Source organism: Camarhynchus parvulus, chromosome 1, assembly GCF_901933205.1.
Source record: "Camarhynchus parvulus chromosome 1, STF_HiC, whole genome shotgun sequence".
Lineage (NCBI taxonomy): Eukaryota > Metazoa > Chordata > Aves > Passeriformes > Thraupidae > Camarhynchus > Camarhynchus parvulus.
The window spans coordinates 88,971,830-88,994,690 of NC_044571.1; the positions used below are offsets into that span (position 1 = coordinate 88,971,830).

Genomic DNA, 22,861 nt, shown 5'->3' on the forward strand with positions numbered 1-22,861 from the left:
AGGTATTTATATGCATTAACGGGATCCCCTCCCGGCCTTCTCTAGACAAAGCAGGCCCAGCTCCCGCAGCTCCCTCGTAAGAGAGATGGCCCAGTCCCCTTAGCATCTTTGTGGCCACCCATGGGCCCTGTCCCGCAGCTGCTTGTCCGTGTGCCATACCCCACTGAGAGACGCGGTTTCCTCAGCCCGGCCCCACTCCCGGTCCCGCTCCCCGCGGGGGCCGCGCCGGCCCCGCCCCCGCCCCGCCCCGCCCCCGCCCCCGCGCGGGCGCCGCCCGCCGCCGCCGCGCAGGCGCCGTGGGGGCGGGCAGAGGGTCCGAGCGGGACCGGCGCGGCGGCCGCTTCCGGCGTCGTTCGCAGCGGGGCCCCGGCGCGGCCAGGGGATGCGCCTCCGCCCGGCCCGGACAAGGGAACGCGGGTGGAGAGGCGCCGCGCGCCAGGCCGGGCCCCCGGCTCCCCGCTGCCGCTCGTCCCGCAGCCCCGCGGCCGCGGAGCTCGGGGAGCGCCGCTGACCGGAGTCGCTCGCTCGGGCCCGGCTGGCCCCGCGGCGAGGGAGGGAGGCAAGGAAGGAAGGAAGGGGGCGCGCAGGTAGCGGGGCGACCGCGCCCCGGCCCGAGCCCCCGTGGGGGCGGGGGCCGTCGGGGCGGCCCGGCCTCCCCCCCGTCCTCCCTTCCTCCGGCACCCGCGGGGAGGATGGTGATGGTGCAGCCGCCCGCAGCCCCCGAGGCGGGCCGGGGCCGCCCTCCGCAGGGGCTGAGGGGATGAGCCGTGCCCCGCCGGGGGGTCGCTAGCGGAAGGATGACCACTCCCGCCCTGCTGCCGCTCTCCGGGCGGAGGCTGCCCCCGCTGAACTTGGGGGCCTCCGCCTTCCCGCACCACAGGGCTACCTTGAGACTCTCCGAAAAATTTATCCTGCTCCTTATTCTTAGTGCCTTCATCACCCTGTGCTTCGGGGCGTTCTTCTTCCTCCCCGACTCCTCGAAGCACAAGCGCTTTGACCTGGGCTTGGAGGATGTGCTCATTCCCCACGTGGACACCAGCAAAGGGGGCAAGAACCTCGGCGGCTTCCTCATCCACGGGCAAGGGCACGACGAGCACCGGCACAGGTGGGTGCCTCGCTCGCCGGGAAGGGAGCGGGACTGGGCGACAGGGAGATCCCTTAAAATATGTCTTTCCCGTGCTGCTGTCCCTCCTCTCACAGGCATCCTCCCAAACGTGTATCAACTTCTGAGCTCTAGCCTTGTGTCCTCCAGCTGCCATATGTAACTGAGGCTCCGTGTTGCCTTCCCCAGTGTGAATTTAGCCTTCTGGCGAGCTAGAGTTGGGAGGGCAAATATGAGGGGTCCTCCAGTGGCTGATTTATTTTCTCACCCTGGCCAATTCCAGGCATCAGCCGTGGAAAGAAGGGGGCTAAATTATAGCATTTGTGGAGGCAGTATAAGTGACTGAAAAACTGCCGCATCTCTTCTACAGCTATTATGTGCTTACTCAAAACAGCTGCTTGTTGCTGAATAGTGCACAAGAACTTTGATCTGAAAAAGACTTCGTGCTGTGATCCAGAGGCTGTCAGCCTATGACGTGCAGGACACAGAACTAGTGCAGATGGCACAATTGACTTTTTCTGGCCCTTAAAATCACTTGCTCTAATGTTAATCCAGACGATTGAAGGTGCTGGTGGCTGAGTTTCCTTAATTGTATTTGCCAGTGTAAAGAAATCACAGATAGAATAAGAGTATCAGCGCTAGATAGGCTGTATCAACAGCTTTTGGGGGGGCATCTAAAGCTTTGTGTGGTGCAAGCCTCTAAATGTTCAGAACTGGATCATGTGAAGTTAAGCATTCAAAACGCTGGTAAGAAACCTTAAATGATGATTATACAGTATATTCGCTTCTAACATACTTCAGTTGCCTAAATCCTACCCTGCTGCCTGGATCTTAATGAGGCTGACAGATCTCTCTTCACTGTCAAAGATGTGTTAAATATGATGGTGGGTGATAAAATACCTGCTTTTTCATACTGAAATTAGTAATACAGGGGATTTTAAAGAAAGGTTACTTATGCTGATAGTGTTCCTTTGGAAACAGCTTGAAATATATCTTACTGGCATAAGATTTATTTAAAGGTTATTTGTATGAGATTAAAAGGAGAGGGTTTAATTTACTTCTTTTTATTAATCTGTTATGAGTTATAAAGAATACGTGAATACTATGGTATTTCCTTAAGGCATCTTCGCTGTTGGATGTTTTTGGGCACTTAAGTTGAGCCCTTTCTCCCTATCTGAGAGGGCATGGGTACTTAATATTTAACAAGGACTTATTTTGTCTATGATATTAATTGCTGGTGTGGTTAAACACTGCATTAAACATAGGTCTAGACAGTCTCTAATATGCCTTTGAAGTTCTTGTCTTTAACTGTGTGGGTTTGGGTTTTTTTTTGTGTGTGGGTGATCTTATTTCTTAGCTTCCCCAGTCCCTGTGGCACATGCAGTCAAAATCAGGTTCTAAAATATAGGACAGATGAAACAAAAAGAAGAGTTCAGAAATGCTCAGAACTCCAGCTGTGGTTGTTGTACCTTGTGTTGCCCAGTAGATGGGCTGTAGAAAAAAGGAGTCTGTTGATAGTGATAGTTCATATTCTTTCCAGGTTCCCTCTTTTAGTTACTGAGACCACAGCTTTAGGAATGAAGTACTACTTTTTTGTGTGTCATGTATAGATAAGCAGTAGCTTACAACTGTCAGAGCTAAGTTGTTTGGAATCTGTTCTTAAACAAAGTGGTTATCCTGACATCAGTTAACTGTGCTATGGTTCCTGTATTGCTATGGCTGTGTGTACCTCCCACCTGCCCTCCATCCAAAATTTCCCTGTCATGTTCATTTTTTGAGTTGTTATTTGAGCAAGAGTAGTTATTATTCCTGTTGTTTTAGCTTTGCAAAACAGGCATATCTTAACTACTTAAAAGCCTGCCTGCTTAACCTGCTTGTAAGACCCTTTTGTGAATGTCACAATATGCATTGTGAAACAAGGTTATGTGCTTTACTTTTGAAGCAACTTTGGCTGATCACCACAGTTTTATCAACTTTTATTTGCCATCAGCTTGTGGCTAATGTGGTTGTTTACCATAATGGAAAACACATGCTGCCATTTTCATTGCGGAGTTCTTGCTCCTGGATTGCAGGGATATTGACAGATGGTATTTTGAGAAAGTGTAAGATTTTCCGTGGTGAGCTCTGGATTATTTACTGTTACAGTTTGGGATAGAAAAATTTGTTCTGCTTACTATCAAGGGGCAAAGTCAAGCATCAGCTGCTTTGTAAGTGCTGTTTTTTTGAGTGAGGCAGAGGAGTTAGGGTAGAAAAGGTCAAGAGAAATTCACCTAATCCTAATATGAAGGAGGATGCAGTCTAAAATGTGAAGGGTGAGGATGGATTGACAAGCTGTGTTTCCAGAAATCGAGGGGCTTCAGAACTAATTAGATCAAAGGTCATTCATATGAAGTATACGCTTGATTATGAAGTGACAGATGTTTTGATTAGTCACTAAAAAGAAAAGTGTTTCTTCTATGAATGCTGGTATTGATGTCTATCAAATGATAAAACACACATCTTATTATACTGCTCCCTTGGTATATAGGCTATGATATTTTAATGCTCATTTTGCCTTTCTCAAATCTTTAGTTTTGTAGGCTAGTGGAAAATATTTCTGTCTTCTAGAAAAAGGCAGCAGTGTTGTAGGTAGAAAATCATTGTGAAAACCATGCTTTAGAGTTGGGTGTGCAAACAATGGTTCCCACTGGACTTTCTCTGTATTCCTTGCATTGCTTTCCCACCTCTTCCCCTGGGCACCCTTGACATTCTTGAGTGCTTTTATTTTTATTGTTACAGTAGTTACCCCTTGCTGACATTAACTTTACATCTTCTATTAAATTGTTTTCTTTACTGCTCCTGTCTTTTGTTTTCCCCTTCCAGGCAGAAAAATGGGTGGGGGGGTGGGGGGAAAGCCCTACTCCCTTCCTGATGGTCTTAAATATATATTTGAGAGTTACAATGTTCTTGCCTGTCTCCAGAGAAAAACACATTTCTTCTAAGAAGATGGTTAAAATCTGGAGTAAAGCTGCAGTTTGTGTTTGGGAGATGGATGGGCTGTATTGCAAGGTAATACTCACGTTCAGCTGTTCATTTCATCTGTAAGCTCTTCCTGCAGGGTAGTGCATGGGGAATGAGTGAGTAATGTTGGGAAGGTGTACCACAAATTTTTTCCTTTGAGAGGAGGGAGAATGGAAAGGATTAGTCCTGGACTTAGGAAGATATGTGTATACACGTATCACACTTTTAAAAAATCAATTTCGTTTCCTGAAGATGAATTTCTTTCCATTTCAAATAGAATATTGCAGAGATTCTGGAATGAGAGCTGCATGGTTTTGAAGACACATCTTGCCAAACAAACTTATGTAGCACTCAAAATCTGTTACATGATTTTAGATAACTGTAATTTTCCCCAAACTTCTGCATCTCTTGCCACACAAAGATACTTAAGGTGTTTCTTGCTACCCAGTTACTTTTCAAGTATCTGTGGTGTTTCATTCTTCAGTACCAGATCTAAAAGATAGCTCTGGAAGTAAACAAAAACATTCTTATAGCTTCTTTGCATCTGATGCAAATGAGTGAGAATGCAAATGCCCTGTAATCTCCTTGATTTCTCAGATTTTTAAAAAATAAAATTATCTGCAATATGTAAATGGAGAAGACTTGTTTCTTTAATGATCTGTCAAAGCAGCTGCTCTCTGTATTACCTGACAAAAGCTAAGGCCGTTTCTGTGGTGAAAGTTTGTTAATCTTAGAGGCAACGGATAATGTAATTTTATGAGCTAATAGCTACTTTGTAGCAGCACTTGGACTGCTGTTGGGCAAACAGTTCAGTCCTTCAGAATTTCTGAAGATGAATCTTCAGCTGCTGAATTCCTGTGTATCACTTCAAGTCAAAATTTCTGTCTGTGCTTGGAAAAAAACCTCACCAACCCTCAAGTCATCAGGTTGACAGCAGCTGCTGCTAATACATGTGCCCACCTCAATGGCCTTGGTCTCTGTGTGGCAGTGGATATAGATCAGTTTAAATCATGCTTTTGACTCTGTTTCTGGAATGCTGAGGATTACTGACTGCTGTGTTATGCAAAGATGGAAGCTCTCCAGTCTCTCCAGATATATGGCAATAGTCTAAAAGTGCTCTTTCTTCTGTTGCTCAGTATGTGGCTGTCTGTACTCTTAGGAGGTGAAAGTAACAAAAATTATTCTGAGGTGCTTTTGGTCTTAATTTCTTCTTCTAATTTCTGCAGTTTTTTAAAAAAGAAATATGAAAAGCTTAATATGCTTATTTTGAATCCCTTTATCTTCTCTCATCTATATTACTTAGTTAGCTATAGTAAAAGTGGGGAGAGGAGATAATTTAGCTTCTATTACTCAGTGGGATCAGTGTCTTCTGTCATCCTCTGCCATGCCATTGAGTATAAAAGTGCATAAAACTCCTTGCTCTTCCTTTCCAACTTTTCTTGAGGCACAGTTCATTAATGAAATTAAGAGTACTTGCTATTGTGATTCAGGGAACCTGTTTTTTTCCCCTGAAAAATCAGGAGCCACTCTAGTGTCTGCACCCCAGCTCCTACTTCATTCAGTTTTTCAGTGGATGAGATTGAGCCTGTCTTTAGAGCAGGCTCCCCACAGTCTCTCTGAAATGTGGGCACTGATTTTAAGCTGAGATGCTTGATCCAGAAGCAAGGATCTTCTGGAGTGCAACTTTCAGGAAATGCAAGTCCTCACCACTGGAGCCAGTAAGGGCAGGATAGTGCATTCCAAGTCAGGCTTCAGAAATGTCTCATATGTCTAGCGTGAAGTTGAGGTGCAACTGCCTGGTGTCATCTTCAGCTGCTGAAGCTTCTGCAAGAGCGCTGACCCTCTTTATTTGAAGACTGTTCTTAGCTAGAGTTTTTAGTAGCCACATGTTATTCTTTTCTCTGGAGCCTGTGTTGAGAAGAGACTTGAGAGATGATGCTGGTACTTGAAGAATTATGGGGGTTTGATGTCTTCTGGAGTGCCCACATTATAACCTTAAACATAATTGGGATTTTTCCTGAAGTTGCCCTGGACAGTGGGAGAGGTGCCCTCTTGGATTAATTCTAAGGTTCTGCTGAAATTAGTGCTTTATGTTGTACGCTGAGAAATGCTTTCAGCTTTGAAATACAAAATGCAAATTTTAGACCATCTGTTTAGATGTCCTCCCTCCTCCCCCCCCAATCTGCTGAGCAGCCTACATCATATGTAGAGTGCTGCTTTCTTCATGTTCTCTTGCTGTACTCCAGTTAGTCGAAGTATTTCCTGTATTATGAAAGAGAGGAGTTGAGTGCTGGTATTCTCCAGTTCCTACCCTCTCAGTAAAAAAAATAAAAGTTTGAACTTGTTGATTTTCTGCATGATCTACACTTTGTCTACACGATGGGAAACAATCAGGCGTGGGAAAACTGCAGAAAGCCTGCTGGCTGGATTTATGCCAGCTAGTGGGTGGAAGGCAGTAGCAATTTGGTTCATTTGGAGTTTTGTAGATTAAAATCTCAGAAGAACTTTAGCATAAATGTGGGTTGCTTGATGATGGTAGCAGTGCAGGCAATAGTAAGCAGTATGGCTAGTTATGGGCATACGGCGCTACAAGAGTTCCCCCATCTTCTGATCCTTTCAGTTTCCTGTAGTAAATACAAACATCTCAATCCTCCTGGGCTAGTTCTGAATTATGGATTTTTCTTCCTTACAGCAAATATTACCAAACTTATAATTAGTTTTACAGCCACATGTGGTATGGGTACATGTTTTCATAACAATTGAAATGAGGCTGAATATGGGCAAAGAGGACAAATTTTGTAATGCCTTTCTTCTTATGTCCATCCCTAAGAAGGCTGTAAAATTCTAAACATGGTCAGTGCTTTTATTCTACCATCCTTCACTTTTAATTATTGCAGCTCTCAATGTTGAGAAAAGTTTGGTCTCATGGGTGGGCAGCTGTTTTCCACAGTAGTTATTCAGGCTAACAGAGTAGGAACTTGGGGACACATGTTTGGGTATAGCTTATGGGATTTGTTCTTTTCCCTTCATTTTCAGAAGCAGGCTCAAGTGAGTGCTGTCATCTGTCTCAATTCAGTAACTAGATCATCACTTTTTTACTGAATTAAGAGTTCTGTTGCAAGTAAACTGTGGGGAGAGGGGTGCTCAACAGGCCAATAAGCCAGTAAGAGGCAAGAAAGGGAAAAAATAAATGCCTTTTTCCTGCCACCTCAAACCTTGAAATAAAAATTTTGAGTGCTCCAAATGTCCTGTATGCCTGTAACTGTTTTATTTAGAGTGAATACATGTGTTCATGGGGGGGAAGATTGGGAAAAGTTTTGGTGACTAAGTTCTTGTCATATGTTTGCTCATAAAATCTGTAGGCTTTTGATTCCTTTTGTCTTTATGTTGTCTAATCTAGTGCCCGGTATAGAACAAATTATGTAACTTCATCTATTCACTCAAGGATGTGGAGGTTCTGTAGTATTTTTCAGCTCTACAAATACTAAATGATAAATACTAAGGGAGATAACTTTCCCTGGTAACTTCCATTCCTTCCACTCTTGTTTTTTAGAGTACCTAACCAGGTACACTAGCATTTCTGAAATTTAAAAAGAAAAAAATAAAAGCTGAGAAGAGAGGTTAAGAAGTAACCTGTAATATTCTTTTGTTATCTAGAGACTAGCTTTGAAAGGTCTTTTTAGCCTTGTCTTGGAAGCCAACAAACTTTATGTGGACATACTGTGAACACATTGTAGCTCTCACTGATCCTTTGCTGTTCTCTATTCCCTCCTTTTCCCAGTCAATCAGCAGCAAAGGGTGACCTGTTAGAATTACATTTCTCTATCTTGTGTGTCCTGGTGCTGAGGGAAAGACCTTAATTGGGAGCTGTGCTGAAGGAAGGATCACAGAGCCCAAGAGTAGCTTGTGATACTTCTGCTGCTGCTAGTCAGTCTGCAGAAGTGTAATTTTGAGCCAACCACAGCATGAGTCTTCTGTTCTTCACCGATTGTTAGAGAAGGGTGGTTGGAAATGAATGCTGTGGTAAGGAAAACCTGGGTTTTGTGGCACAGCAGTAGCAACGGGGTGTGTTTACTGAAGTAGTAGAAAACATTGGGGCGGAAGGCTAAAGGTCATTCAGGTTTGAAATACAGGGGTGTGTTAGTTCTGTTTCTCAAAGGATTTATTTGCCCAAACATTGAATCATATTTGTCATTCTGTCTTGCTGCATTTGTTCTTTTAAATATTCTTATGATGCACACCTATGAGCTGGATTACCTGGCATATTGTATTCAGCATCAGTTTTGTTGGTGTTTGATGTGCTCTCTCACTTGTTAGTTAACTTTTAACCCACCAGAGGATTTTGGAAGTGCTTCCCCAGCTCCTTGCAGCAGCACTGCCATTGCAGCTTCCAGTGGCCAGCTAGTTATTTTCTGTGATTCTATTTGAGAGAGCAAGTTTGAGGTTTTCACTAGGCTTAACATTATGTAATCTGATCAGTATGGCATGAGCAAAATTACAGTTTTAAGGGAGTGATGAAAGTATTTTCTTGCTATTTAAAGCTCTAAGAGCTCTTCAATGAGATTACTTTGTGTCTGTTAACACCAGCATGCAGAAGTGTCAGTTTTCACAGAACTTTGTTTGGGTTGGAAGGTATCTGAAAGAACATCAATTTTTAACTCCCCTTCCAATAGCAGGGACACCTTCCACTGGGCCAGATTGCTCAAAGCCCCATACAGCCTGGCCTTGAACATTCCAGGGATGGGGTATCCACAGGTTTTCTGGACAACTCGTTCCAGTGCCTCATCACCCTCACAGTAAAGAATTTCTTTCTAACATCTTATCTAAACCTGTTTCAGTTTAAGGCCATTCTCCCGTATTCTGTCACTACATGCCCTTGTAAAAAGTCCCTTTCCAGCTTTCTTGTAGGACTCCTTTGGTACTGGAAGGCTGGTAGTAGGTCTCCATGCAGCTCACTCCAGGCTGAATCAACCCCAGTTCTCTCAGTCTGTCTTCATAAAGAGCTGCTCCACCTTTTTCTGTATGCTAGTACCCATTTGGAAGTCATTTGCATGATGACATTCATCTCAGCTGAGTTTTAGCACTGTTTGCAGGTCAGCAAGGCAGCTGAAGCTTGCACCGACAAGCTGAGTAAGTATTTTCTCAGTAATTTGTTGTCATATCTCTCTGTGACCTGCTGACATGTTTTAAGGCTGAAGTGTACCATCAGGCCACTTAAGAGCAGGTGACCATCAGTGGTAAATCAAACTAATCCAATTTGCTTTTTATTGGATCAACCTGAATGTACTTACAAAGGGTGAGAAAAACCTACCATTTGTGGGAGCAGTATATCCCTTAAATCCTTCAGTGGGAATCACATCTTGCTTTGATTGTCCTGCTGGATCAACAAACGTGTGGTGAATCTACTGGGTTCTGTTCCTGGTTTATGTTTGTTAGCAAGTAAGAATAGCTCACAACTGTGTGCTGTTTCCTCAGCAGATTTTTCTGGGTGTGTTGCTGTCTTTACCAATGTATTGCATTTGGAGGGCTATTTGCTGTTTTCCTGATGCAAGTTAGAAGATCTGCTTTTACTCCAAAATACTTGCATCCTTTCTGCAGTATATTTAGAGAATCATAATCCAGAGCTGACTTTCTGGACCACAGACTTCCTGTTTGTTTTCATTACTTTTATGAAATAAAATTTGCTGTGGACTTTAAAAATAAAAATTGAAAGAAGACCTGCCACTCTCTTGGATTGTTTGAGATGACAGTAGTGGGAAAGATGCTTAGAGAAAAGGGAAGTTATTTTCCTGGTTAAGATACAATATTTCTCCCTCCTCCTTTTTTTTCCTCACAGAAAGAAAGTATTTTGTCTTGAAAAATGATAGCATGAAGTAGCTTGACTTAGAACTGTGTTTCTAGTGACCTTTTAAATCTCTTAATCAGTTTTATCTTGAAAACACTGATGACTATTTAATTCTAAACTTAATAATTGCAGATGATGCAAGCATGTGTCTGTTTTTCCAGTACTGTAATCACACATCCTTAGTTTCCTAAAGGCATCTGTTCTGTTGTCACTGGCTTCTATTTGAGTGGAAAGTGTTCTCTAAGTGATTAAGTAACACATGTAGTGAATTCTGAATTGCAATGCATAGTGTTCTGGAGAAGAAAATATTGCAGAGGTGTAAGAGGCTGTTTGCATTCTGGAGTTCTGATGCTATAAGGAGTATAATGGAAATTCAGATTTCTAATTTGTCAGTAAATCTGCCTTCTACAGACAGTGGAATCTATGACAATTAAAATTGTAATTGGTCTGTAATACAGACATTTTCTAATAAGCAGAAAAAAATCAGAACAAATGGGAAATAATGCAAGCAATTAAACAAAACTTTAACTTCAGTTTTATCACTGTCTTGCACATGATTTTAACTGGTTGTTACTGTGAACTGTTCTGATTTAGATACTTAAAAACAGTCAAGCTGGATCTGCTAATTGTTACACTTGTTAAATTGCTCCAGATCTGTGCAGTGAAAAGTTAAAGAGCTTCACCATTACACCTGTTTTTATGTGAAATGAGTTACTTTTTCAAATCCCAGATGCTGGAAGGGAACTTAACTGCTCTTTGGTAGCTGTCACACTGATAACTAAGAATTTTTTTAGTTTTGTATCATGTCTGGGAGCTTTGTCATTTTGAGGGTCTGATACCTATGGAAGGATACCAAGGTATCTGTGTGTGTAATATCTATAAATTGCCCAGTGAGGTGGATAATCAGTTGTCACTGCCATCATTTCAGTACTTGAATGTGAAACTTCAAAGCCAATGGCTAAGGAGATGACTGATACTGTACTGGCAGTTTTTATGAATAACTTCTGTATGAACTTAGTTCAGTATTTATCTGAACACAATGATCAGAAAATGATTCAGAGTTGTGTTGGTAACCAAAGGAAGCTCTTTTGTGAAAATAAGACCAAAATCCCCTCAAATACCTACCCAAAGCCAAATGATAAACCCTGCCATCACTTCATCATTCTTGGTATTCCTTAATGTGAAAAAGATTCCAGGTTCTCTTCCACCAGTGTTTTTTTGTTGTTCTTTCTGACTAGCCTTTACTTAGCCCCATGTTGGCATTGCAGTGTTTGGCAGCTGCTTGCTGGCCAGAGTAGGTAGTGGACTCATTAAGTCAAGAGCCTAATGGTGACTTTGTTCTTGTGTGTGTTGGTGAAACAATGGAATTTTTGTGATTGTGTTATAAACACTCCATGTGAACCCCAGGTCCTTAGTTTCATCCAGGTTTTATACATCTGTGGTCTTTTGATATGTTTGTTTTGATTTCCGTAAATCACTTGAGCACTAATTTTATTCAGATGGATTTGCTGTTGCAGTTATGCATTGTCGTTTGCTTGACACCCTGTCTCCCCTCTTCAGACATAATTTTCTCGGAATAGCATCTGGCCATCACACTACAGTGGGACTAGATCATCCAATCTACTGCTATTACAAAGAAAAATGAGGCTTGACATATTCGTGTCAATTTGGCAAAATGCCTGAATCATTATGCTCAATGAAATATGTGACATTTCAAGTGGGAATGTAACCTGCAGGAGCACTTGCTGGAGAAACTTGAGGCAGTGCAAGGAAAATGCCCCCCCTACTTGGACTGGGAGGTTCAGATACTGACACAAGCCACTTGATCAGTATCCATCACAAGATTGTGGTTTACTCCATTAAGATCTTTAATTTTGTTAAAAAAAATTCAGTCTCTAGAATTTGGTGGTGGTGATGATCCTGGGAAAATTTAAAGAACCTTTTAAGTTTAAAAGAAAAAAAAATCCAAGGAAACATCTATGGAACTTCCTTTTGTACAGTAACAAATTAACCAACTAGCAACTAGCCTAAACTCCAAAGCAGAGTGTGTAACTTCTGAGTCAGTCGTAATTACTTGTTGTTCTTTGGTTCTCTAGCAAATTTGTTTTGAACCTTCATGTATTCATAGTGTGGAATTTTTAGGAAAATTGCCTAGTGTTTTAGTAACTAGAAAATATATGGAAGCATAAAAAAATTAAGTACTCCTTAAATATGATACCTAACAAATTCATTTTTCTATATCTGAATTCTTTTAAGAAGAAAAAATTCCTGGAGCCTGTACAGACTGTAAGTAGAGTTCTTCCAAGCTGTCTTGAAAAAATTGCCTTAAACTCCATTAGCGATAACCTTGCTCTTTCTAGCTTTAAAGTGTATTCAGTAATGCTTAAAATAGAATGTCTTTTGAGATTTAGAAACTCTTATATTTACATCAAACTGTTCAAGCACATTTGTGGCAGATGGTTTTTGGTTTTGTATTTTATTTTCAGTTTCTGCTCTACCTTTCCTTTTTGTAGAATTGTTCACTTATTTTTAGCAATTTGACCCTACTGCTTTCAGTTCAGTGCTCAACAGTTGAAATAAAACAGGGCAGTGAAGTGGCAAGGGCTATGCAGTGGCTCTCTAGTCCAGAACTTCTAAAACAGCATCATCATCTTCTATGCTCTCTAGACATGGAAAAGCTGGGAATGGAGGAAAGGATAGGAAGAGTTGGATTGAAGTGTAACCCAGAAATTTTTCTTGTATTCCTTTATACCAGTGTCCTGGGGTGACTTTGTGATGCTGAATTGTATCCCCATTCATCTGTTTAGCCCAGAAATAAGTTTTGCACCTTTAAACTAGATCTGAGAGTGAAGGAGGAGAGAACAAGCAGTGGAATGTCTGAGGTGGCTGTATTCAAAAACATAGGGATAAGAGCTTCAGCCTGCTCTCTCACGGACGGTATTGTCTGCAGCACAGACAGAGGGAGAGGGCTCTCCTTTGCTTTTAGTTAGTTTTTTTGCTAGCTGAGGCAGAGGAATTCCCCAGACCGTGGCTTTTCTTTTTCTTGGAAGTGATGAGCCTTGCTTTGGACCAAAACCCCAGAAAAACACTGGGAGCTCATGGCTGTAGCCCACCGGGGCCTGGGACACGGCATTTTCCAGCACCAGAGGGACAGATAAGAGACTGAGCAAGCTGAGCCACACCCCACAAAAAGGACTTTCTGTTTTTGCCATCTCTTCAGAATAACGAGAAGTTCCATTGTTTAATATTATTCATTTTTCCATGTTTTGAGTACTTGTTAAAGAAATGGGTTTTTTTCCACTTTTCTCAAAGGAAATTTTTGTCTCCCGAACTGGGTGAGGGAGGGGCCACTTGAATTTGCTTTCTAGAGGGACCCCTTTGGAGGTTTACTCCCTAAATTTGCCCTAAACCAGGACAGCTATGCTGTTTTTCACATCACAACCTTTGCCCCAGCCTTCTTCCTACCAAGGCTTGGTGTGGTCCTGAAATGTGTTATGGTGATGGATGGGTAATGCTGCTTCTTTTAACCTGTTGATAATGACTAAACTTTAACCTCTGAAAAGAAAAAATGAGTAAAAGTCTCATAAAACTAAAGAAATCCTCAAGAAAGGAAGTTACATTAGGCTTTGACATCAGTCTTAAATATCAATTTTTGTGTTATTTATTTTGCCCCATACCTTCTTTCTGGAATCCAAAATGGTGACTGATGGTGACATAATATTTATTGGAGATGGAATAAAACTTTCAATTCCTAGTCCGAGTACTTAATTTTGCAGTGTCTTTAGGATTGGAAAGAACTTCCAGCTAATATTACCTTCCATGCAGGACATTGGCTGCAAGGACACGACCTTTTGCCAGACCATTAGTCTTGAGAAATAGAGTCTGTCTTTAAAATTGCCATGGCTGAGTGTTCGGCATCTTCTACCATGCACGGAGGCTCTTCAAGCAGGAGACACACAGCAATTATTTACTGGCTCATGCAGAGAGCCTAGCCAGTTAGGCAATTTACTGTGGATTAATGTGCTTACCAGCTCAAGGAGTCCCTGCTGGCCTGGAAGGTATAAGGTAGGAAAATACCAGCCTCCTTTGATCTTGGAGCGGATTGATTCTTGATCTTGCAGAGTCAACATGTTCCAGCTCCACTTCTTTTCTCAGGTTTTATGCCTCTTTTAGTCAATATTTTTCTCTTGAATTAAGTTAGTGTCTCATCAGTTACGCTCTTTTTCTTAGCTTTTGTGGCTTACAGTGATGAGAGAATCCTCTTATAAGGTACCAGTTTATTTTTGGGGGAGCTCAGCCCAAGCTCACACTGGATTTTTTGGGTAGTAAAAGAGTACAATTCTTGGTTTGGTGATCTTGGGACTGCGTGCTTGTTTACTCTGGACCAGTGTATTTGAAGCTATTAGATCTGAACTCAAAATAAACATGACTGTTGCCTACAGCCAGTGAAGTGAAGGGAAAGGGTTGTGGGTCTTTTTCCATTTCCAAAACTTGCATTAGTCAAATTGACAGTGTTATCCTGCTTGAGTAATCTCTTTCTTAATTATGTGCTGTTATAGCATGGATGTATTTGTTAGTGAAATGAACTGTTTTTCATGAATGAGGTAAGAAAGTTGCCATAATAATTTTAAGTAATGGAACAGATTTTAATTTAATCTTGAAGGAATCAGACATGTAACTACAGCTATCCATGAACTGCACTTTGTTGTTGGGAGTTCAGGAAGTTGTATGTGGTGGTGGTAGAGGAAGAAGAAATTAGACTTTACATGCTGGATGCATATGTTATTTTATTCTGCAAATGAACAGGGGAAAAAAACACTGTGTATTATGTACTGTTTCTAAAGCTCTCTGAAAAACCTGAGATTCTGTTGTTGAACACAATTCAAAGATCAAATCGTTGAGACATTTTATACCCCCAGCTCTCCCATTGTTCTAGATTCATGTTTTGGGCTGTGGTACTTTGTGTTTTCTGTTTTGGTCAAGAGTAGTTTGTGTCCAGCTCATCTACTGCTGCATACATCTAAAGCCTGTATATAGCTTGTAAAACATGTTAGTATTAAAAATATTTCACTGATAGTGGAAATAGCACTGATAGCTTTAAATCAGCATTTTATTGCATTAGCTTAATCTGTTAATATTATGATAGGCTTGTGAAAACCACATGTGGTAATTCTAAATGTACATACTGCTGAAACATTGCTCATTTGCTGTATTTTGTTTCCCTTCTTGTGTCCTGACAATATTTTGATTGCAGATAGATGTGAACAAAGATTTGCTCAGCAATTCCCAAAGAATGCCAAGTCATCTTTGGCAAAATTATTTGTAATGTGTTAAGAGTAGTTTACATATCATTGTTTCTTCTCTTGTACTTTTTGCATTCTGTGGTGGTTACTGTCATGATCCTACCTACCATCCTTACCTTGTTTATGGGTCAGTGATTCCTTAGACTGCATCCTGAATTTTGCTAACTGGAATGGCTGTCAACAGTGTTATTTACTCAGTTGAGAAGACATTTCAATTGGGAAGGTATCTTTTGCAGAGTGAAGCTTATCATTCATATTTTGTGCAGTTTGCTCATGGAATGGAGCAAATGAGCAAACTCCTGCATAATTTGTGGCAATATCTATATTCTTGAAGATATTTGGAAGCTATCTGGATGTGATCCTGGGCAAACACCTCTAGGTGACCCTGCTTGAGCAGTGGGGTTGGATCAGAGGACCTCCAGAGACTCCTTTCCCCCTTGACCTTTTGTCATTCTGTGGCGGAGGACTGTGTTCTCATCTGACATGCAAATAGCTGCTTTTCCATATTTATAGATGTACTGAGTAGTTTGAGCCTTCCATTGCTAGGTTTTTTTGGATGGGAGTTGCTAACCTAGTGTTGCTTTTCTGGCCTTTTTGAAAAGGAAAAAAGCCAACATCCAGTTATCTGTCTCCTGAATCAGAATTGCATATTTTATTAGCAGTGGGGATTATTGTCATGTGGAAACCTATTAAAAGCACCTGGAAGGCTAAATAATTTGTCATATTGTTGTCTCTTATCCTCTGCTTTACTGACAAGATTAAATAACTTTGGGAGTAATGAGATAGAGTTTTGCTCTGTGGAAACTGTGCAGATTAGACTGTACGTCATGATTTCCAGATATTTTGTTGCTCTATCTTTAGTTACTGTTTTGGCTGATTTGCTAAGTGGAGAGGTATAAAGCTTTGGTGTTCTTTCATTCTGACTAGTCCCAGCAGTGCTGAATGTGAGAACTTACATTTCTGTTTTAGTTAATGCAGCATTACTGTTGAGTATATCCACACTGCAGCCTGTGTAATTTTATATGAAAACCTTTTGAGTCACAGTGTATGTACTATATATGCGTGTGTGTGTGTATGTATTTCCACCCTGAAACAAGGACAACTGTGTTTAACAGCAGAACATTGCCTGCAGCTCCTGTCCTGTCAGAGCTTTTCTCACGACATGTCACATAATACCTTCTGGAAACTATTGATATTCAGAGACTGAGTTTGAACTAAATAATTTTTTTTTTTGTTGCTGTTGTTGCCCTGTAATTTATCCAGTTTCTGCAGAGCAGGGGTACAATTTAAACTGCTGCCACATAGAAGGAAGGGAGCGATCCTGCCAGTCTTACACTCTGTGTCTTTCAGACAAATCCAGTGCTGCTGCTGTGCCACAGCAAGGCTAATTGAGTAGCACTGATGCTGTGTGAGCCAGGAGGGTTGTGCACAACCGTGTCCTGGTGGCAAAAAGAACAAGTCAGGAGAAATTGTTCTAGGCGTTTGGACAGAGCTGCCCACCCCTAGTGGTTTTGATACTCCATAACAAAGAGCTTGTCTCTCTTTCCTATGGGAGATCCCAGGATTGTCCCCCCACCCCTTCTCTGCGAGCTCTGCCATACAACATTTCAGTGCAGGGCTTGTGGCACCATGCATGTTGAATGCTATTCTGATTTTAAACACATTGATAGACAGGTGTCAATTTACCATATAGACATACAGTAACAATTATTGGTACAGGAGGAAGAGAAATCTGAGCGATGTGTGTGAATTTCCAATCCGATATTTAAAGCAGTGTTGCTTCTGGGATGTGCAAGGCAGCTTTGGCTGGGTGATTAAAATAGCATTATGGAAATGTGGTAGCTTGAGTTGACAGAACATCTGTGTGAGAGTAGTCACTTCCTTAGAGCTCTGTAGGACCTGCCAGAGGGTTTCCCATGCAGAGAAGCCTGGTACCATCTGCTTACCTGAAAGTTTGCCATCTCTGAGTCTGCATTATATGCCACTTGCTACTTTTACTTTGTAATGGCCATTTTCACTTTATATGTTTTTTTCCTGTCTATTTATTTAGTATTTGAACAACTAAGAACTTTCAGACTAAGACCATACTAATATCATGGCTATTGCTTTAAATTGCTAACTTTCTCCAGCTGTTTTTCTTCTGTTGGTGAGAGTTTTGATGCTTACTCGTGGAGATCATGCTACCAAGGAGACTCAGAGGGTAAAAGGAGGGAGCTATCTTATTTACTGTGATGCCCCTTTTGAACACAGATATCAGGAAGTGGATATTCCTTCAGTAATATAGTTCTCATTTTCCAAGTATAGGGGGTGGGAAAAGAGAAGGAAGTACCTGATTAGGAATGGGAACCTGGAGGGGAGGGGTGAGATTGAGCCAGAGCTTGCAGAGGACCTTGGTGGTGGTGAGGAGCAGCAGTTTATTTGAAAGCTGGAGATGGAAACTGCACTTGGAACAAAATAGACAAGTGTAGGATAACTCTGAAATACTGCTTTTTGGTTTCCTTCCTTTTTTTCCCTAAGTAGAAAAAGATTATTGTTGTCTCAGGTGTAAGAAGAGGCAGGCATTGGCTGAGTGAGATACCAGAGACTAATCAGAGGCCTTGGGGAGAGGAGACATTTGGTGGAAGTTGATAGTTAGGAAGGCATAAAATTCAAGATGGTAGGGAGTGGCTCTTTCTGATGGAAGAAGCAGTATCAGTGGGGTAGAGTAGAGGAGAGGAAACTGAGTGATGGAATAGATAGAAGTGATAGTAGGGAATGGCCATGGATAGTAGTGGTTAATGGCCATGTGAATTTGTGTGCAGAAAACACACTACTTGTACCTTGGGCTTTAGTTTAACACCCCTGAACATGCAGGTCTAAACACTTTGAAGCTCATTTCCTGTTCTGCTGTGTCCCCAGACATTTAATCTTGACTACATTCTAACCTCAACATCAGTGTTTGGGCAGTCGGCCAGTTAGGAGACCTGATTTGGCCTGAGATGATCCATAATTTTTCAGCTGGCTCGGCTCACCACTGGCTGAATGGCTTGTTGCCCAGTCTCTGAGTACCAGCATAAGGAGTAAGGGAGCTTGCTTTTACAGGGCCACTAAAACCCTGAGAAAAGAATGATTTGCACAAAGATGGTGACCACTATAAGGAATGTAGGGTTGTAATATCCTTTATCCATAAACCAATATTTCAGCTGTTACAGTTGATCATTCTAGTAATGCTGCAGTCACACACAATCAGTCTTTAACCTACTAAATCAGCAGCATGTATGGACATCCAAGCACCCTTACGTGCCATTTCTTGTTTCTGCAGAAGTGCTAGTTTTGTAGCCATAGGTGACTGACTGTGACAATGCCAGTCCACTCTGTTTGTCAGAGAAGAGCTTCCCAAAGCTTAACCTGCCAAGGCTTGTGCGTGCACTGGAGTTCTGTGCTTTCGGTGCCGTTTCATTTGTCCAGTTATCATTTATCTCACCATGTTTTTATCCAGTAGTCCTCAGTTTCCAGCAGATCCTTGCTGTATTGCTGTTGGGACATTTCGCTTGTCAGTAGCTAGGTATTAATCAGCTTAAATATAAAATGCATCTGTAACTGGAGTCTCTTATTTTTTTGCTGTGAGCTGTGTGAAACCCTGTCAAGGTATTTTCTCTTCCTCTGTTATGTGCATAGATAGAGGATGACAGCCTCCTGCTACTAGCTCAAATGGTGGATTCTCTTAATGACAAAAAGCTCCAGGATTTCTGTTTTGAAACACAAGAATATTTAAATGATTGTCATAATTTTCAGTGATTGCTGCTTCTTAATTTTCTTTAAAAACACACCCTTATCCGTAACTGCAATTCTATATGACGAATGTTTTTTGTCAGCCTATTTTCTGTTGTCTCAGGTTCTGTTCTTAAGGCTGCTTACTTGATGCTTCTAGAAATCATTAAGATTTTGCTGCTCACAGTTGCTGTCTAACTTTTCCTGGTTGTTATTTGAGACTAAATGAAGTTTTCAAACCCTGTTCTTAGTAAAATAAAAAAAAAGGCGAGCTGATAGAGGTGTTGACTTGTTAACTATGTTGCTTGAAAAGTTTTCTTGGTCTGTGTTATGATTTGCTTGGTCTTTTATCCAAAACATCAGTAGACCAGGATTTTTCTTCTTTCTACTCGTCATCCTGGAATCATACATTTAGTGTGGGTGTTTTTGGACAAATTCTTTTCAAGTATGTCCCCTCTTGTTCCTTCATTTTAGAACAAGCTTATAATGTCTGTGTAGAATGTCACAGAAGCATCTGTCCTACCACATGTGGAGAATAAGGTTGTCCTGTTCTATTAAGTATTTAAAGCATTTGTATTAAGCACTTCTCATTGCAAGGAAGTAATGCAGCTTTTACTGTGATAATCTTACACAGTGATTGCAGCGAGCTTTTGATACCTGCTGAATGAAAGTTTTCAAGCTCTAACTTTATGAAGGTAACAGGCAAAATCCTGCTTCTCTTTTGCTTGAAGATTCATATATATTGCTGTTTCTGTATGTCAGGTGAAATGTTCCAAAACTCTTCATAGCTTATGAGGCAGACAAATATTGTTCTCTTATTGGGCTGAACAATCTGAACAAAGGCACGTGCACATCAATAGATGTGCTAAAAATTTCTTTGCTTTAACATGTGCAGAAACTAAATTTTTTCAACTGGCTAAAGCTCCTACTCAGAACTTCAGTTTCTGGAGGCTATTATTTAGGTCCTTTCCACTATCCTGGAGATTTTTTGGCAAGACTTCAGAAACTTTCTTTTCCTCTGGTAGTATCATGTGTAAAAGGAGGGATTTATAATTCTGGGGTCAAGGAAGAGCAGAAAAGGAGGGAAGGCAAGATACTGTGTATAACACACATGTGTGATTGCAGTTCCTTTGTTGTCGTTTGTTCTTGTGTTTGGCCCCATATCCTCCCAAAGTTGCTGTACAAATCTGAGGTTTTGAACCCAGCATCCTGTCTTGGCACAACTCTTAGGCAATGTGGATGGTACAGAGGGTGAAGGAGTAGCAAGTCAGTACTGTAGTGCTGAACATGTAATTCAAGCTTCTGTATAGTATACAGTAAAACAGTTGCTAGTAGTGTACAAAATGGAACCCATGATTCATTTTTCTTAGGTAAAAAATATTCAGGAATTATGTTTCTGAAAAGTCAAAAAACTTCTCACTCCCAAGAATATTAAAATATGTAGAATAGTAGTTGCACATGCAACTTGTGGGTCTGCATGTGCTTGAAAGGGTGAAAATTAAGGTGTAGCAGAAACCAATGATATTCTTGGGGTTTAGGTGTTTGAATCTATTGTTTTTAATTTAAATTAGCTAAGTCTAGCTGATTTTAGCATTCTGTTTAATGTTGAGTAGCTAAGTTAGCAACATTTTCCCTGAAAAATCTTCTATTAAAGCAGCTTTGTTTATTATAGTGAAAAACTTGAGTTTACAAATACTCAGTTTTGTATGGAATAAAGAAAAATAGGTAATGCTTGTGAAGATTGTAATGTGGTGACCTCTGCTAAAGATGAGCTTTGAGTGATGTGGAAAATGCAGTAAAGCTTCAGACTCTGCAGCAACTTTTGTGATGTATGCCAACTTACAGAATGCACTCTTATTTTCCTTTATGTCTTGTGTTGACGGGTTTAAATATTTGGATTTTTTTCCTCTTGGAAACTTAGTTTTGGGCAATAGTAGTAGACTAGAAATAATATTTAAGAGCTTAATGCTATATGTGGGAGTTCTCTGGTTCCTTTCAGTTCTGCTTGAGCATATGCTTCAGTATCTGATCTGTGCCATCAATATCAGTGGGACTGCCTAGTCCTATATGTAAATGTGCTTATTTATAAAAATTCCTTCTTTAATAGGAAGCAGAGATGATGCATTGGTCTTGCATGAGAACTCAGTTCATTACTTCCTCAGTGTCACAGGCCCAGCTATGTATTATTCTGCCTTCATGAAACTGCTCTTAGTGTTGATAAATAATACAGTATGCAAGGTGGTGGTCCGTGCTGTCTTAGACTTGACTGCAGCGAGTAGCATGTAAATACATTGCTACATACATAATTTAATTTGTGTAACAGCAGTGTTTCCAGTGACTTAGAGTGATTTGTAGTAGGAAATACTGTGGTTTGACATTGTTAATTGTATTGGGCTTCTGAAATTAGTCCTGAATTGAAATAATCCTACTGGTCTTTGGTGGATTGAAACCCAAATCAAAATAAACCTAACATTTCCAAATGGAGAATTCTTAACTTTTTGTCCTATCCAATTCTCTTGTTCAGTATTGATTTCTTTTTCTGTTTCTTACTCCCATAGTCTATATGTATTTTTCTCTCCCATTCTTGTAAAGCTCTTTCATATTTATTGTTTTTAAAAAATAGTCTGTCTCATTTGGGTGCTAGTTGGAAAAGAAGATCTGATGCTCCAGTCAGTATGGTGCTAGGACACAGGAAGCTATTTAAAACAGTTTTCCACAGGGCAAGGTGTCACCATTCTTCTCATTCAGTGTGCTTGAGGAAACAGGAAGAGATCCTAAATTTCGTGAACTTTTAGTAGAATTTTCAGAGTCCTTTTATAGGCATAAGATTGATTCCTAAAGCATATATTTTTCCCACTATATTAGCATTGTAAGTGCTTGGACCAGATTTAAGACCTTGTTCTGCAGACGCTTAATATTCTGCGCGGAAGTAATTAGTTGCAGATGTTAACTCAAGTTCCTTTAATCATCAAGAAATCTGAAATAATGCCTATTTTTGATTGTGTTAGTGCATTGAGGCAAATGTGGTTGTATTCTGTTTTACACTGGAGGAGCAGAAGAGATACAAAAGAGGTGTGTTTGATAGAGCTGTAGTGATTGAAAACTCCACATTGTTGAACTTTGTGCAACTAGTGCTTTTTCTAATGAAGTGGTTTTGTACCCGAATGACATTAAGACAGTAAAAACTAAATGAGTTTGCTTACATCTAGTTGAAAATGTGTAATTTTGTTTGCTCACCACTAGTCAATGTTGCATTACTTGCTGTTGTTGTCTTAAAAAGTATTGTTTTTCTTCCTGAAGTAGTTGATCTGATTCTTCTGAAAATCTGTTTCAGCTGATACTGTAACTGCAAAACAAAGAAGTTTCATGTAAGCTTTAAATGTTTACAGCCTCTAGTGACCCTTCTTAGCGTTGACAAATGCCTGGCTGCTCGTGTAAGTGCAAGTGTAGGAGTGTTTGTAGAAAACAACTACTTTTCTTCCCTAGTACAACATGAGCTGACTGTACCAGCAGTGCTTCCTGAGCTTGGCACCCTTGTCCTTTTTTAAGTTGTTTTTTCAGATTACATGGCTGCTGTAGAGAGAGGTGAGACACAAATGCCTTGCTAATGGTCACGCCACTTGACAGATTCTCAAAATAAGTTTTACCAATTCTGTTCAAGTAAATATTCATAACATAGGAAGCACATAATTCCCAAAGGATGATCCCTTACCTGCATATCTTTTTTTCCTTCTTCCTTCAAAGGCTATACATGTTCCACATTTGATAGTGTTAGCTGTACTATTTTGGTCTTAACTGGAAGGTATGTTTTGTTATTTTAATGATGGTTGTAAAGAAACCCCATGAGTTGTCTTTTATGTT

At 40.8% G+C, this 22,861-nt stretch overlaps 1 protein-coding gene across 1 annotated transcript in view; it reads left to right on the forward strand.

Moving 5' to 3' along the window:
- Nucleotides 1-323: 323 nt before the first annotated feature.
- The window catches only part of MAN1A2 (mannosidase alpha class 1A member 2), a 133,931-nt gene continuing 111,393 nt past the window's right edge, over nt 324-22,861 (forward strand). Inside the window, exon 1 of the mRNA XM_030962387.1 lies at nt 324-1,105. Coding sequence (XP_030818247.1) covers nt 798-1,105 — 308 coding nt within the window. The 5' untranslated portion in view covers nt 324-797. The remainder of the gene's footprint in view (nt 1,106-22,861) is intronic.